The 18838-nt window shown below is 37.7% G+C and overlaps 1 protein-coding gene across 1 annotated transcript in view; it reads right to left on the bottom strand.

The window, feature by feature from the left end:
• Positions 1 to 18832, bottom strand: part of RNF11 (ring finger protein 11) — a 36971-nt gene extending 18139 nt beyond the window's left edge. Inside the window, exon 1 of the mRNA XM_029949686.1 lies at positions 18534 to 18832. Within this exon, the coding sequence (XP_029805546.1) occupies positions 18534 to 18656 (123 nt within the window). The 5' untranslated portion in view covers positions 18657 to 18832. The remainder of the gene's footprint in view (positions 1 to 18533) is intronic.
• Positions 18833 to 18838: the final 6 nt, after the last annotated feature.

Raw genomic sequence — 18838 nt, forward strand, 5'->3', positions numbered from 1 at the left:
CCTCCCCTGATCATGAGCTCTCTCTCTCAAAAATGAATAAAACTTAAAACACTTACATGGACTTAAGAGGTGTGCCATAGGGTAAAAACCATTTGAAGGAATATAAGGAAAAAATCTAAACAGTGAAATAAGGGAAGTCTTGATTTTTGGTAACTGAATACTCAAGAAGCCTTCTCAAACAACTCTAACCAAGTTAGCTCTCCTACCTCAACCCTCCTCTAGCAAAGCTATGACTTAATACTGTTGCATGTTTCTTTACACTTGACCATGGTATCTACCAGTGTGAGTAACATCACAGATACCGTGAAGCTGATGAAAAAATTATAACCACTTTGAAGGTGCCTTCAGTCACTCTGCAAACAAACTATTTAACTTAGGTTTAGTCAATGTTTCTGTTTAAAACAAATTTTTTTTTAATTTTTATTTCTTTGAGAGAGAGACTGTGAGCAGGGAAGGGGCAGAGAGAGAGAGGGAGACGTAGAAACCAAAGCAACCTCCAAGCTCTGAGCTGTCAGCACAGAGCTGGATGCAGGGCTGGAACCCATGGACCATGAGATCATGACCTGAGCCAAAGTTGAACACTCAACTGACTGAGCCACCCAGCGCCCCTCAATGTTTCTGTTTTAGATTAAAATTACAAATTCTATAACTGAAAGAGTAGAAAAGTGAAATTCTTTGGAAATTCAGCAGTAATGTCTTCTTACAGCTTCTAAATCTAAAACTGTTTTTGCTCTCCAGATGAGCTAGATCCACTTAACAATGAATGGAGAATTCCAATTTGAGGCTACCAAAAGTAGTCCTAATTCTCTATTAAAAGAGGACTTCTGAAAGTAACTTTTTCAATTGAGAAATTACATAGTTTCAAGAATTTTCCTGCCTGTTGTCTCCAACTCTGGTCCAGTGACTCCTCACCTTCATGGACCGGATCAGATTTCCTTAAAGTGAATTCCTGCTCATCTGACCACGTAAGAATCTCCACATATCAGCTCTTTACCCTAAATATTCCATTTCTATCTAATGGCTCAAAATGGACCACCTCACTCTTTACAAATCATTCGGGCCCCTTAGATGTCCCAGAGTCAAACCTACACCCGTGCCCACATGTGCACCTATCTCCGGTTAAGGTTTCCATCTTATTAAAATTGAAAACAGAGGCATTATCAAAAGTACAACAACCTACAGGGGCCTGGGTAGCTCAGTTGGTTAAGCATCCTACTTCAGCTCAGGTCATAATATCGTTATTCCCGAGTTCGAGCCCTGTGTCGGGCTCTGTGCCAACAGCTTGGGGCCTGGAGACTGCTTTGGATTCTGTGTCTCTCTCCCTCTCTCTCTGCCCCTCCCCACTCACGCTGTCTCTCTCAAAAATAAACAAACATTTAAAAAAAATTTTTTAAACAAAAAAGTACAGTAACAATCTAAATGTACATAAAATAGGGAACTGGTTAAAAAACGTTACATACAATTATACTATTTAGCCCTAAGGATATACTGACGCAGAATTGTGTATGGTGGGCTTTTTGTGTAAAGGAGTGAAGGACTATCTGTATTTGCTTGTATGTGTATAAAATCTCTTGGAGCCACAAAAACATTAATGTTAGTTGCCTATGGGATATGGAACTGAGTGGCTACAAAAGAGAAATAAGATGTTTCATCTGTATGCTTAAAGAGTGACTACATGAATGTATCACTTAATTATTAAAACATAATTATAATTATAAATTTTAACCATAAAAACAACTATTTTCTTTTATGCAGGTCAATCCTGTTGCCATTAGGTAGATTCTGTTTCCACCTTTGAGAAAAATTATACTGTAGATTTTTGCTGCTTTCTATTCAACCTCTTCTTTTCACTGGATCTTTCCTATCAACTTGTAAACATGATCAAGTTTTTTTTTAACATTTATTTATTATTGAGAGACAGAGACAAAGCATGACTATGGGAGGGGCGGGGGGCGGGAGGAGACACAGAATATGAAACAGGCTCCAGGCAGATCTGTCAGCTCAGAGCCCAATAAGGGGCTTGAACCCACAAACCCCAAGATCATGACCTAAGCCAAAGTCAGACTCAACTGACTGAGCCACCCAGATGCCCCCAAACATGATCAAGTCTTCTTTCCCACTAAAACAAACTCATCCACCTTCAATTTTACATCCCATTATTGCCCTATTTCCTATGCCCCTTTGCAACCAGTCTTCTCCCAATGTAACCTGTTCTTGACGTTTCTACAGCCTGATCTCCTGGATGCATTCTTTTCATATAATCCATTACTAAATTCTGTTTGTTTCTTAAATATCAACACAACTCATTCATTCCTATTAGAAATAGCTAACACCCTAGGCTACAATATTAGCTAATGCAGCAGCTTCCTAGTCTTCCCTTGTCTACTATCCCCTTCCTATTCTCCTATCTTTCAAATGCAAATATAATTTACACAATCACCTTACCCATAACTCCATTTAAAATTATTTATTGGCTAGCTTTCCACTACTCTAAAGTCCTTAAGATATCCTCAAGAGGGGCGCCTGGGTGGCTCAGTCAGTTGAGCGTCTGGCTTCAGCTCGGGTCATGATCTCACGGTTCGTGTGTTCCAGCCCCGTGTCAGGCTCTGTGCTGACAGCTAGTTCAGAGCCTGGAGCCTGCTTCAGATTCTGCGTTTCCCTCTCTCTCTGACCCACCCCTACTCACACTGTCTCTCAAAAATAAATAAAAAACATAAAATATTTAATCAAAGATATCCTAAAGATAATATAATGACCTGGCATAAGCAGACTCCCAGGGTATAAATATGTACCCACTTCTCTAAAATGCTATTTTACAACAGGCAAGTTTGATTCCCTAAGAGATCTTGTTTGAGACGCTGGACATAAAAAATATTTTAATGTATTTCGCAATCTTATCTTTTTGGTTCTACATCTTGGAATGTTTTCTGAATGGTAGGTCATCATCTACCATGAGGTGTAAAATCAGTTTTAGAGATCCAAGGCTTTTCAGAAAATGAAATAGAATATACAGAATATATAGCAAGGATCAATATGTTTGAAAGCCCATAGTCTTGTTAGCATTTTGAGATTATGATACTCATTTTTCATCTATGACTTAAGAATTTATACTTCACATTAATTTTCTCAATAGATTTCAGAATTTCAGCCATTTTTAAATGGCCTCATTTCATAAATGAAGTCTGACAATTTACCTAATAGTGCTGCAACAAAATTTAACTAAAGTCCTGTACCACACACCTATCAGAACTGTGGCTCAAACCCCACAGGCTTTGTGGTTTCTGGCAGCAGTGATATTAACTCATGACCTGCAACTAGAGACTGCTTCTCAGGGATTCTTAACGGTCTTTGTGACACAGAAACCTTTGGCAGTCTGGAAAGTTATGGACCATTTCTCAGATAGTGTTTTTGAATGAATACATAAGATTACCAAGGAAAACAGTTATCTCAAAATGCAGTTCTATCCATGACCTTACAGGGATCTGTGGACCAAAGGGTAAGCATTCATCAACTTAAAGATTATACTGAGCTTAATTATTTAGATGTTGTAAGAAGTCCTAGCTAATTAAAGCATGTTTTAAGGGATAAATAAAATGCACCAAGAAATAAAATCTAGGGAGAGAAAGTTCCAGATAATGAAAGACAGCTGGGAAAAGATAGCATGTGAAAAAACACTGATAAGCTTACCTCAGTATTTAAGGTTCCTTCTTTTTTTCAATTTTTCTACTCTCATATACATGTGGAATTCATGCTAAAATTGAGTTCATTTACTTAAATTTGAGCTAAGGAAACTTAAAAAAAAATTTTTTTTTAAAAGGTACCATTGGAGGCACCTGGGTGGCTCAGTCAGTTAAGTGTCTGACTTGATTTTGGCTCAGGTCATGAGCTCATGGTTCCTGGGACTAAACCCCACACTGGGCTCTGCACTGACAACATGATGTCTACTTGGGATCCTCTCTCTCCCTCTCCCTCTGTCCTTTCCCCACTCATGCAAGCAGTGTTTTTCTTTTTTAATGTTTTATTTATTTTTTGTTTTTGAGAGAGAGAGACAGCATGAGCAGGGGAGGGTGAGAGAGAGAGACACACACACACAGAATCCGAAGACAGGCTTCAGACTCTGAGCTGTCAACACAGACCTCAACAAAGGGCTCAAACCCACAGACCATGAGTTCATGACCTGAGCCGAAGTCGGACGCTTAACTGAGCCACCGGGGCACCCCAAGCAGCGTTTAAATAAACATTTAAACAATAAAAAAAATGGGTGCCCGGATGGCTCAGTCGGTTAAGCGTTCGACTTTGGCTTAGGTCATGATCTCATGGTTCGTAGTTTGAGGCCTGCATCGGGTTCTATGCTGACAGCTCAAGCCTGGAGCCTGCTTCAGATTCTGACCCTCCCCTGCTCATGCTGCCTCTTTCTCCTTCAAAAATAAACACTAAAAAAAATTTTTTTAATGTTTTATTATTTATTTTTGAGAGAGAGAGAGAGACCGCATGAACAGGGGAGGGTCAGAGAGAGAGACACACACACACAGAATCCAAAGACAAGCTCCAGGCTCTGAGCTAGCTGTCAGCATAGAGCCTGATGTGGGGCTCGAACCCACGAACCCACGAACCATGAGATCATGACCTGAGCCAAAGTTGGACGCTTAACTGACTGAGCCACCCAGGGGCCCCTAAAAAAATTTTTTTAATAAAATAATAAAAAGATGCTATGTATCCAACCCCCAAAATACTTTATTCACAAATAAAAATGCTGCTTTAGTCATTGGTACTGCCTTTGGAATCTCTCTATTGGCAGCTGTTAGAAAATATTATGACAAGCTTAATTATCCGGTTTTCCAATACACAGGATGAGAGGCACAGCAAGGGCAGATGCATTAACAGCAGATGAAGAAAGGTCTGAGAGTGGGAAATGAAAACGAGGAGAAAAATGATAAAAAGCAGGCACAAGAATTAAAAGTAGAATAGGCTTATTAACCCAATAAAACCCTATATAAGTAATTCAAGACTCTGGAGGTACCCTGATATTACTTCCAGAATATAAAAAACTAATCTTTTTAATAATTTTGAATTCGTAAGATGACGTGGACATCTGCTCAGAAGTCCGTATTTCAGTGATTTATGGGGAAGGGGTAACAATGAAAAGGGAGGGTTATGATGTTTGAAAAAGGACTGAGTTGAGAGTAAGACATTGTTACCAAAGGCACTATACTAGAACAAAAAATCTTGACAAAAATGTTAAAAAATGTGTAAGGTTTTCTACCCAAGACATATCTATCTAAAATAAATCCCTGTTTTAAGTGGTAAATCTCACTTTAATTTAATTGCAATTGTGCCTTCTACAACTGAATCCATTACATTCTCTTGTGTGACTTTACTACCTCATTTTTTTTTTTTTAGACTTTTTTTCTGGACCTCCTTGCTCCTCTATTACCCTAAATTGACTACTTTTTAGTTTCTATGGCTTCAGAGCCCTCTTAGCTCTAAATTTACTTCTACTACTTCCACATTAAAAAAATATCACAATGAAAGAGAAGAAACCACGATACAAATGACAAGAAGTTAACATTAAGTAAAACACAACCATACTATACTGCAATTAGCATTAAATAATAGACAGAAGCTGGTTCCATAATACCAACTAATGATGAATATGCCATTTCTTATACTGATTTGGTTGGGAAAGGTTAGACAGAAGGGCAGTCACTGATAGAAAAGACATGGAAACACCAAAATAAACTTTGCTACATTCAATATTAGTATTACACTGAGCTGGCAGGGCTGCTTAAACTCAAATGACAAAACAAATGTTAAGCACAAGGGTATTTTTGTCAATTTAGCAGAACACTGTTGTGCTATATGAAACCTACCTTTATATGATTTAGGAAATATTTTTAAGACCCAGTCCATTTTAAAGGAGTCTCATTACTTCAGTTATCCCTGTGAAAGCCACTTCATTACAATATCCCATTCTCCTGACAGATTAACTCTACTGGAAATGAACTCCCATGTTCCCATGGCCTTTGAGCCAAATCTGGTATATTACATCTATTTTCCTTTGCCATGCTGTATAATTACTTCTACTGTCTAAAATTCCTATCTCATAGATGCCTGACTCTACAGCCAAAGTTGTTTCTTCATCTGTAAAATGGAATAATATTCACTTTGATAGAGTTATCATGGAAATTATGAATTTCTAGCTTCTGGTCTGGCATGTAAGGTGCTTACAAATTACCACTCCATCCTAACAAAAGAAACTGAACACACTGAAAAAAATCAACAACTCTTCTTGTATCTGTCAGAGAAGTGAGGTCATAGGGAAAACTGCTGACCCAAAAATTAGACAGACAAGTGAATACAGAAAATCAAAACTTACCAGAGCAGAAATCCATAAGCAGAACCAGTGCTGGGGTAGGAAAACCTGAACTGTAACTGACAGACTGCTAGAGGTTCAGTGTGGCCAGGTTGGAGTTAGAAACTCCAGGGGTGTCCCCACCTCTTTATCTTCAAGAGCTCCACCAGGTCCAGTAAATATCGGAGAAAATCCCCTCATGCTTCTAACAGGGGAAGGGGAAAGATCTTTTGATATACACCGGAGCATTATAATCTTTTTAACAAGGCCTGCACTCAGGAGAAACTTTTGCCAGAGCTAACCTGCAAAAGTTTTATCAAAACCTAACCTATCTGAACAAAGGGAAATACTCAAATCCAGCTGGGTCTAGCCTACCACATGGAGGAAGGGAAATATCCAACCTCATCTTCCTTTTGCTATCCTGTTCCACCTAAGGGTAAGGGGGATGACACTGAGAAGCACTGCGAATCACAAAATAAAACCAACAAAACATAACCACTATACTTATTAGAATGGGAAAATCTAAAACACTGACAGTATCAAATGTGGAGCAATAGGAAATCTCACTCACTGCCAGTGGGGATACAATGTGGCACAGCTACTATAACAATTTGGCAAACATGCTCTTACCACATTCGATCTAACAACTGTGTTCCATGGTATTTACCTAGAGGAGTTGAAAACTTAGGTCCACCCAAAAATGTACACGTGGATGTTCATAGCACCTTTATTTATTCATAAGCGCTATTTGGAAGTAATCAAGATGTCCTTTAGTAAGTAAAAGGATAAACTGTGATACATCAAGAAAACAGAATAGCATTCAGTGCTAAAAAGAAATGAGTTCTCAAGCGATGGATAGACATGGAGGAATTTTAATTGTATATTACTAAATGAAAGAAGACAATCTATCCCATCCGCTATGACAGGAAAAGGCATCCTGGAAAAGGCAAAACTATGGTGAAAGTAAAAAGCTCAGTCATTGCCAGGAGTTAGAAGGAGGGAAGAATGAGTAGGTGAAGCATAGAGGATTTTTAGGTCAGGGAAACGGTTATGAATGATGCTATAATGCTGGATCTATGTCATTATACCTTTGTTCAAACTTGGTGTACACAGAGTGACCTTAATATAAACCTTGGACTTTGGATGATAATGATGTTTCAAAAAAAAGTTCAAGTGGCCCTATCAAAATCTCAGTTGGCTTATTTACAGAACTTGACAGCTGATCCTAAAATTCATATGGAATTAAAAGGGACTAATAATGTTGAATAAGAAGAATAAAGTTGGAAAATTCACACTTCTGACTTAAAAATGTATTAGAGTTAGTGTAGTACTAGCGTTAAGGATAGTTATAAAAATCAAAGGAACAAAACTCAAGAGTCCAGAAATAAACCTTTGTATTTATGGACAACTGATTTGGGGCAGGAAAGCCAAGACAATGGGGGAAGAACACTCTTTTCAACAAATGGTGCTGTATCAGGACAGTCACTTGCACAGGAATAAATATGTTCCTTCCATTCATAAAAATTAACTCAAAACGAATCTATACCTAACATATGAGAACCAAAAATAAAACAAATGAGTAAATTTTTTTGACTGTGGGTTTGGCCAAACTTCTTAGACACGACATCAAACATTCAAATGGCAAAGGAAAAAATAAATCGGACTTCATATAATTAATAACCTTTGTGCTTCAAATAACACCACCGAGAAAGTGAAAAAACACATAAAATGGCAGAAAACTTTTTTGCAAATCATGTATCTTACAAGGGACTGGAATGTATAAAAAACACTTGCAAGCAACTCAATAATAAAGACAACCTGATTAAAAACAAAGGAAGGGTGTCTGGATGGCTCAGTTGGTGGAGCATCTGGCTCTTGACTTCAGCTTGGGTCATAGTCCTAGGGTTGTGGGATCAAGCCCTGTTTAAGATTCTCTCTCCTGCAGCCCCCTCTCCCCCATTTGAGCTCTTTCCAAAAAATATTAAAATTAAAAATAAAAATAGGCAAAGAATCTGAATAGATACATCTCCAAAGAAGATATACAAATGCCAACAAGCACATAAAAAGATGCTCAACATTTTTCTTTTAATTCTCAAGAGAGAAAGTGTGCGAGTGGGGAAGAGGAGCAGAGGGAGAGAGACAATCTGAATCACACTCCAGGCCCAGTGCAAAGCCCAATGCAGGGTGTAATTTCACAACCATGAGATCATCGCATGAACAGAAATCAAGAGCTGGACACTCAACAGACTAAACCACCCAGGTACCCCAAGATGCTCAACATTAGTAGCCTTCAGGGAAATGCAATCAAAACCACAATGAGATACCACTTTATAGCCACTAAGATGGCTACAATAAAAGCAGACAATACGATTTGGCAACATGTGCACACACTGGAACTCTTGTGCAATGCTGGTGGGAATATAAAATGGTAAAAGCACTTTGGAAATGGTTTGGTAGTTCCTCAAAAGGTTAAACATGGAATTATGACAAAGCAATTCCATTAAGAGGTGTATAATGAAGAGAAATGAAAACACATTCACTTAAAACTTGTACACAAAAATTCATAGCAGTGTTCTAACAGCCAAAAAGTAGAAATCCAAATGTTCATTAATTGAACAATGGCTAAATAAAATGTGGTAGACTCATACAATGGAATATTTCACAATGAAAAGGAATGAAGTCATAATACATGCTACAACATATATGAATCCTAAAACATTATCCTAAGTGTAAGAGGCCAGCCACAAAGACCACATACTAGTATGCATTTCTCACTTGGAAAATCCAAGTTAAACCACAGTGAAAAGACATGTCCACACTTAACAAAACGTCTAAAATAATAGGGACTGGCAATACCAGGTGCTAGTAAGGAGGTAGAGCAAACAGAACTCTCATATATAACTGATAGGAGTGTAAATTGATGAGCCACTTTGGAAAACTACTTGTCAATTTATTTTGAAATGCATCAACAATAAGATGGATTGATAGGAGAGATGGCTATATGTTAAAACAAATAGCAAAATGGATAGAATCTAAGTCATAAGAATATGGATGTTCAAATAATTGTGTCAACTTCTTTACTTTTGAAAAATTCTATAATAAAATGTGGGAAAAACTATATACCCGAAATAAATAGTATGTACTTTATGTACATAAAAAGGAATGGTCACAGATTTATATAGTCAAAAGCTAACAGAACCCAATATACACCAATAGAATGGATTGAAAAAAATCTAAATTTATACAATTGAATACTGTACGGCAATGAAAATTATAACTACTGCTACATAAATAACATAAATAAATTTCACAATGTTGAATGAACTATTATTCTATTTAAGTTCAAAACTAGGCAAAACAATATGGTGATAAGAGGTCAGAATAGCAGTTAGGCACCTGGGTGACTCAGTTGGTTAAGTGTCTAACTCTTGATTTTGGCTCAAGTCATGATCTCACAGTTCACGAGTTGGAGCCCTGCATCAGGCTCTGAGCTGATAGTGCAGGGCTTGCTTGGGATTCTCTCCCCATCTCTCTCTGCCCCTCCCCTGCTCATACTCTCTCTCTCAAAATAAATAAACTTAAAAAAAAAAAAAAAGAATAGTGGTTATTTTTGCAAAGGGGTATTGACTGTTGGAGGAGGTATGAAGGAGACTTTTGGGGTTAGAAACAGGCTATATATCTTGATGGTGGTTATAACATGTATCACTGGACCATTTGGTTAAAATACTTTTAGTTATGCTGTTAAAGACATACTCTTCAGTGTACATAATAAAAAAATTTATTTATACACATATATATTATTACATTAATGTAACAAGATTATACAACTTTCTCTAAATTCATTTTCCCTACCTACTGATTACTCTTTTGGCTCCAAGTTCCCCCACTCATATTTTAATCAGGGCAGCTCTTTTGCTTTTATTCCATTTCTTATACCAATGTTCAGGCAAAACTTTACCTGAAGTCTTCAGAAGCTAAAAAGTAAATTTGTGGTTCACCGCTATATCACAAGTTGATCCCCCAATTCAAAAGTCTACATCAATTTAATATTTCAGTATATATTGCTTCATCAGAACTAATAAATGCTTCCTGCATATCCATTAACCTCATCCCCTTAATTAAAATAAAATGGCAGCTCCTTAAGAGTAAAGGGCTCATTTTCCTTTCCCCTTGGGCATAACATAAACTTGCTGACTGAAAAAAGAAACTGTTTTTTAAGCCTTACTTATTCAGTATATGATAAACTGCTCCCCCCCCCCACAAATATAAGAATTAAATTGTTGGGGTGCCTGGGTGGCTCAGTTGGTTAAACAATGACTCTTGATTTCTGCTCAGGTCACGAGGTCATGGTTTGTGAGTTTGAGCCCGGTGCTTACAGTGTGGAGCCTCCCCCTCTCTGCACTCACCCCAAACATTTTTTAAAAATAAAAAAAAAATTAAATTGTTATACAAAATTACATGTAATTAAAAAAATTTTTAATGTTTATTTTTGTAAGAGAGAGAGAGAGAGAGAGAGAGAGAGAGAGAGAGACAAGAATGCCAGTGGGGAGGGGTAGAGAGAGAAGGAGACACAGAATCTGAAGGAGGCTCCAGGCTCTGAGCTGTCAGCACGGAGCCTGACTGACGCAGAGCTCAAACTCACGAACCACGAGATCATGACCTGAGCCGAAGATGCTTAACTGACTGAGCCACCCAGAAGCCCCCCTCACATGTAATTTAACTAGCTAGGTCAGTTATACAAGTCTCACTCTTCTTAAAACCATTCAGTTTCGTAAAAATTCAGAAAATTTTTAATAAATTTAAAACAAATATATATAGAGGATTGCTTTTCTTCATTCCCACAACTGCATATCCTTTAGTTACTTTATGATATGCTCTCTGGATTAAGTAACAAGATAATTACTCAACTGGCCTCTGGGAGCACACTCCAGGTTGGCTATTTAATTAAAAGATATGTGCATTCATATTAATATGTGCATTCATATTAAGCTGAACTGAAAAGTATTCTTGATCAGTTAAAATAAGGAGGAACTTTAAGACTTCAAAAGCAACATATTATAAGGCCAAATTGAATATCAGAATCAAAAGGTCAGGCAGATGATCCAAGAGCAGAATATATTTAGTTCTCCCTTATCACTTTACTTTTCAACTGCATGTAGCCATCTCTTTTGCCATTAAAAACACACAGTTTAGCTGTCTATTAGCCAGCTTTTCCTTCTTCTCTTTCACTCATATTTCCACTCTTAGTCTTTATTATCACCACCACTTCATTTATATACCAATTGCAAAGATCCTGAATTCTGAGCATGTTAACTATTATAAATATTTGTTATATTCAGTATTAAAAGTTACTAGTAAGGAATCAACTCAAAAATTTGTTACAGCCTATTTAATAGCCTGTTTGAATACAGGACAGAAAAAGATCATCCCTAACTCTTTGCTTGAAGGAAGGTTATACATAGATAATTATATTCAGAAATGGCTTGAGGCAAGATGACATCTTAGATATATAAATATAACATCTAATTCTAATTGTATTTACGATTATCTTCCTTTCATTCCCCTCCTCATTTATAGAATTTATCTTGGCTAAGTCACAGTAAAGACAGAAGACAAAAGAGAGAAAGTGACACCAGTTGAAGGGAGAACTTCTGTGACAATTTTTCTATTTAGAAGCCAAACAAAACTAAAACCTTTAAAGAGAAGATTCTCATTCTACCTCACGTATTATATTAATATTTTAATAGACTAAAATTTTATAAAATATGGAGGTTTCTAGGAAGTATTAACTCAATATTTTAAGGAAGTCAACTTCTCAGATCTATGGACAAGTAACTCATTACTCCTATCTTCTTAAGTTAGCCTATAATTAACTCTAGAATTAAACTGTGACACAGACTGTCCGACTCTTAAAGGTAGGTACATTCTTTTTTTTTTTTAATTTTTTTTCCTGTTTTTTATTTATTTTTGGGAGAGGGCACAAGCAGGAGAGGGTCAGAGAGGGAGACACAATCTGAATCAGGCTCCAGGCTCTGAGCTAGCTGTCAGCACAGAGCCCGACGTAGGGCTCAAACCCACAAACCATGAGATCATGACTTGAGCCAAAGACAGACGCTTAACCGACTGAGCCACCCAGGCGCCCCAAAGGTAGGTACATTCTTAATGGCAAAGAATCATTCTTAATTAAAGGATACCCAGAATGAGTTCCAGGCATAAACAAACAAAAAACAGATCAAAGCAAGCAGAACTACCAGAACACAAACTGATCTCAATTGAGAGTTTACACACTTTATAACCATTCACACAGAAGAGAACGAACATAAAACTTCCCACTCTTAAAGAAAAATCCAGTAACTGATTTTCACATTTATTCAAGTATTTGAGTGCCTACTATATGAAAAGTATAACTCCAGGAATGCAAAGATGAATCAGTTGTAGCCTCACAGAAGAGATACGACACTGTTATAAGTAAAATCAAATAGGAAGGGTTAAGTGTCCTAATAATGGTAAACAAAGTGCTAAAGGAGTTCAGAGCAAAATGTTATTCAAATTGGGGGAAATCAGAAAAATAAAAGGATTCGTGGCATTCGAGCAGGACCTTGTAAACTAGAGTTTATACTGGGAACATTAAGGGAAGAGAATTCTGGGCAATGGGAACAGAACAACAGCAAAGATTGGAAAACAGAAGGCATATATAGAATATAGCAAACTTTTCAGACTGACTTGAGTAGAAGTTGTATACAAGCCTACAAAAAAACTTGAAAAAAAAGTATGTTAGGAGCCGGATCATGACTTTGATTGCTAATACAGAGATCTTTAGTGGATAAGTCATGAAGAAGTCATTAAGGAATAAGAGGCAAGGGATTTGATCTAGACAGATTTATCTAGCATTGAAGAATGAAATGAATGGGGAAGAGACGAGACATCAATTAGGTACCATGAGAGGACTTCAATTACAACGGTGACAGTATAAGAGGGAGAAGGTACAGTTCTAAGTTAGGCACTAGGTAGCTATAACATGTAGAATGCCATTCCATTCCACTGAGAATTTTTTGAAATCTTATCATTCTCATTTTTAAAGAAACTAATTTGGAAAAGTGATCATTGTTAAAGCACTAAGAGCTAATTAATCAAGTTAACACATGATTTCCAGATAAATATTACAAACAAAAATGGTCAGGGAAGGCTTTATCAAAGAGGTTGGAGCTGATCTGCACTTTAGGGAAAAGACAACTTTAGGAGGGGAAGGATAAAATATCACACAAAGGAAATTTTTTAAAGTTAAATAAGATGAAGATGTGTGAAATGCAGACTGAGGTAATTTTCACCAAAAAGGTAGAGGAAATGTAATACATAAAAAAAACTTCAAATACCTAAACTTAACTTCATACTGTTATCAGAAAAACAAGGTATTAATTTTATTACAGCTTTAAATACTTTAAAATAAGTAGAGGATTTTATTATACTCTGTATTTTGAAAGGAGACAGGTTACTTTTAATGAGTTCCAAACAAATCTAAGCCTTTTTTTTTTAAAGTATCTTGAAGAAAATTTTATTTAGTCACAATCTGAAATATCCAAAATGCTGGGGTGCCTGGGTGGCTCAGTCAGTTGAGTGTCTGACTTCAGTTCACGTCACAATCTTACAGTTTGTGGACTGGAGCCCCACATCAGGCTATATGCTGACAGTTCAGAGCCTGGAGCCTGCTTTGAATTCTGTGTCTCCCTCTCTGTGCCCCTTCCCTGTTCTCTCTCTCTCAAAAATAAACATTAAAAAAAAATGGAAATATCCAAAATGTTGTTATTCATGAAAGAAGTTCCTTAAAACACAATAAAATCTGATAACTTACTTTACATGTAAATGACAATCAGGTTTGGAACTCAGATCCATCTGACTCCAAGTCCAGAGCTACACTCGCACTCACTGCTATATTAACAATAACTTGTTTTCTTCTGATTTTAAAATTCCAAATGAATTAATCAAAAGTATCACTAAAGATCAATAAATCCCAAACTCTATAACTACTGCAAAACTGAGAAACCAATCTGTATATTTATATAAATATATACACAGTATTCAAATAAAAATACTATAAAGTCACTTTTGTTATTGCTCAATGAATATTAAGCTCTTTTTAACAAGTATTACTCCTGATTTATCATATGACAAATGGAGGGAGGTCTTAAACCTGTTCATATATACATACCTTTGAGCACTGGGCTACCAGCTGGCCTTTCCTCTTATAGACCTTCATACCCTCAGCCTTTCATGATTTATCTTCCCTCTCACAACTGTCTAAGACTGCCCTTTATGGCCAGATTTCCTTCGTATTCTTTTTAAACATTCAGGAAAAAGAGAGTAGAGAGTGCCCAATTCTTTTGTTTTTACCTTATAATTCAAGAAAAGCTCTAACCTCTTCCCTCCCATTTCTTTAAGGATAAGGAATCAAATACTTTCTCATAAAAAACATTCTGTTATAGAATACAGTGGGGAAAAAAACACTAAATAATGTAATAAATATTTTACACCAATTCCTGTATTTAATATTACTGAAATTTGATTTTTAGGATTGATTCCTTGAAAATGATCCATAGTAAAGGAAAGAAGGCACTAGGGATATGCATAATTCTTATAAGACATTAAACTGCACTGGCCTCAAAATACATGAATTCATTTAAAACAAATCCATTCATTCAGCCAATAATTGAGTGCCTAATATATGCCATGTATTCCGGCTACTGTTCAACAATTAAAAAAAAAAAAAACAACCCTCCTTTCTTCAAGAGGCTTAGCCCTAGTGGGAGAAGACAGATAATAAGCAATAAACATAGTTAAGACAGTGTGTTAGGGAATGATAAATACTATGGGGAAAAAAATAGAAGAGGGTCAGGAAGAATTCCAGGGTGTTGTCATTTTAAGTTAGGGTGTTCAGAGAGGGTTTATGAAGGTGTCATTTAAGACTTGAAGGAAGTAGCAGTCAGCCACAGTAATGACTGAGAAAGATCACTCCAGGCATAAAAACAACCAAGGAATACACAGGTCCTAAGAACAAGCAGACCAGAGAAGGTAAAGAGAAGCCAGCAGGAGGAAGAATAGTAAGAGAGGTGTTAAGAGACAAGTGTTGGGATATATAGATTATGGAGGGTTTATGGGACACTAAGGAATTTGGCTTTTACTGTGAATGAAAGGCGATTCACAGAAGGTTGAGCCAAGTGACAAGATCTGTTTTACCAGAATCACTCTGGCTGCGGGGTTACGAACAGCCTGTATATAGGGAAGACAAGGGTGAATGCAGACACCAGTTAGGAGGATACTAAAGAAATCCGGGAAAGAAACAGGTAATTCCTATAAACTTGCCAAAATGGTACAGTATTTACTTTTTAAATATAAATAAGTAAATAAAACAAATCTGTCAGATACTGCTAATAGGAAGTAAGTGAAACTTTGAAGTTTAGTATATAGAGTTCTTGGCATACATTTATCTCATGCACTATAAACACAAAGGACATCTCTTAAACTACCAACTACAGAAAAATACTAAGTATGTTCCTTTATAATCAACTATTCCCTTTATGAATTTTTTGAAAATGCTATTATAGCTGAGACTATATTTTTCTTAACGTTTATTTACTTTGAGAGAGAGAGGTCACGCACAAGGGGCAGAGAGAGAATCCCAAGTAGGATCTGCACTTTCATGGCAGAGTCCAAGGAGGGGCGTGATCGCACAAACTGAGTTGACCTGAGCTGAAATTAAGAGTCTGGATGCTTAACCAATGGAACCACCCAGGTGTCTCTGAGATTATTCTTTAAAGAAATAAGCTAATAACTTCTGTAGCTCTGATAATTATATACTAACTATATTATATATTTTTGAATAAAAAAATTGTTACTTCTGTCTACTGAATATATAAATCATTGCCTCTGGACTAGTGTTTCACATATTATCTAAATAAACCACTACTAAAAATCTTATTTTCTTTGGGAGGGAACAAAATTTTTTCTACAGGTTTCTTCTCATGCTCTCATCTTTTAAAGAAATTATTTTCTTTCAATTGATACCAAATTGGCTTATGAGTATTTGCATCATTCACTTCAGGAAAGGGCGGCCACAAAAACTACCAGTCACAAATAACATGTTTCAAAAAATGTTCCTTCATGATATGAAAAACCTTTTCATTATCATCTAGTCCTCCTGGAAAAGGCAAATACAATTCACATAAATTCTATAGAAGTTATACTTAATACTATATTATGATAAGGATAAGAAAAAAAAGGGCACTTAAGTCCAGATATTCAATTTGTCTGGAAAGGGAGTAGGGAGCATGGAAAGAAATTTTGAAATAAAAATCATACCTCAAAAAAATTTGCTCAAGTGACTGAAATAAGCATACTGTCCTATAGTAGTTGAGGCAAACGAGGAGTGAAATCTTCAAAGATTCAGAAAGATTAAAAGACTTCCCTGTGACGTTTGGAAGACACCGGTGTATAAACATAATATGTAGTACTGAATTCAAATTCATTCATTCAACATTTAAGTGTTTCTTAAGTGCCAATAATTTCGCAAAGCACTGAGGGCACAGTCCTTCTTCTCAAAGGCTTAGTCTTCACTTACCTCACAAGTTACTATTATGAACCAGATGCTGCGGAAGTAACAGCCTTAACAGGTGACACAGGGTCTCTACCTGCATGCAGCTTACACTAGGGAAGGAGGGAAATGCCTTTAGGCTGAAACATTCATGCACTGAACAAGGATATTAACACCCAAGTGTGGTATGTGCTGCTTATGGAAGAGAGGGTTGGGGGGGAGGGGCACAAACAAGGGAGTGATGGATTCATGGAGGGAGGGGAACCCAGAGGACAGAGGTAACAGGAGAGCTGGGTCCTGAAAGAGGATTAGATGTTCACCTGGCTGACCTTGGGGGAAGGGATCCTAGCAAAGGGAGCAACTGGAGCAAAGGCAGAGAGATGTGAACAGGCTGGTATATTTGGTAGGCCTGGAATACAGAAATGTGAGAGATAAGTCATGGAGGCTTCTGCATGTCACAGTTTTAAGACTGGACTTTACTCATATATGAAAGGCCCCTGAGGGTTTTACTCAGAAAACCAGCATATGTGATCAAGTTTTTCTGGTGTGATGAGACACTGGTTTACACAGGAATGAGAAAAGAACACTAGATAATGATGTCACCACATGAAACAACAAAAGAGACTGCCCAGTTAGAAAACTAAACCTCCTTCAGGAAAAAACAAATTAAGCCACTTAACTATATCCAAGCCCCTCTGGAAAAAAGTTTTTAACCATTATCATTTAAAACTGAAAAGTAGAGGGAAGGTTTTATATTTATATTATGAATTATAATATCTACATATCTATTCTGAGTTCAAAAGGTCTTAGCTTTTCATTAATTGTGTAAACAGACAGGACTGCAGATTGCTGTACAAAAAGCAATGAAACTGTTCAGGAACAAGACTTTGACACAAAGGGATTAACAGAAGGTACTTAAGTCAAGTTTAGAGGTATCCAAAGTTCAAGATAATCAAGTTTTATTGAACCACCGCGTTTACAAGGTGTGTCACAGGGGTGGAGCAAAAGGAGGAGGGATTAAAAATACATAAACAAGTAACTCTTAATGTTGCTGGGACTAAAATCACTTGAAGATCTTTTCTCTTGTAGGAACAATGAACACCTACCAGACGCAATTAACATAAACACAGAGGGGAGAGAGGAGGGAGAGGATGACCATACAAGACAATATAAATGGGGTGGGGGACCACCACCTATCCAGAATCCATAATCCAGCAGGCGCTGCGATGAGGAAATCATCCCCAAACCTCACTGCTCAGACTCCACGATTTAAACAACAAAAAAAGGAGAATGGCATTCCCAATTTCCACAAGCAAACCGCCAGTCACTGGCCAAGGAGATATCACATACTCCGATCCCAGAACTCAAGGACAGAGTACCATCCCCACACCATACCTGAGGGAAGGTGAAAGATCCCCCCCAATTCTGGGAGTGGGGAGCCATCACCCCTCAGATCCTGGCCTAAGAGGGTTGACGTCCCTCAGGCCAGGCCTTGCCAAAGCCAGGGGCAGTGACAATCCGAAGCCCCCTCAACCTCTGCCAGGAGCTGCCTCTACTCCTCGCACCCCCTCCTCCCCAACACACACCCTCCCCTACCTGATATGGCGGCGGCGGCTCCTGATCCGGCTCCGTTCCCTCGCCAAAACTAGCCCGGTCAGACTGAGACTCATGAAGCAAGGAGATGTCATCCGACGTGGGGGATTTGAGGCAGTTCCCCATCTTCCGGGGCAAAGATGTGTGATCTAGGGGAGGAAGAAAGCAGTGGCGGGGTCGTTCGCACGCTCCGCGGTCAGCCTCGGTCAGCGAGGTGGGGTCGGACGGCAGGCCGGGGCTCAGGCGGCGGCGGCTCCCCCGGCCTCCGGCGCCGCCGAAGGGCCGCTCATGCCAGCCCCCGGGCGTGG

The sequence above is a fragment of the Suricata suricatta genome, chromosome 8 (genome assembly GCF_006229205.1).
Source record: "Suricata suricatta isolate VVHF042 chromosome 8, meerkat_22Aug2017_6uvM2_HiC, whole genome shotgun sequence".
NCBI classification, from domain to species: domain Eukaryota; kingdom Metazoa; phylum Chordata; class Mammalia; order Carnivora; family Herpestidae; genus Suricata; species Suricata suricatta.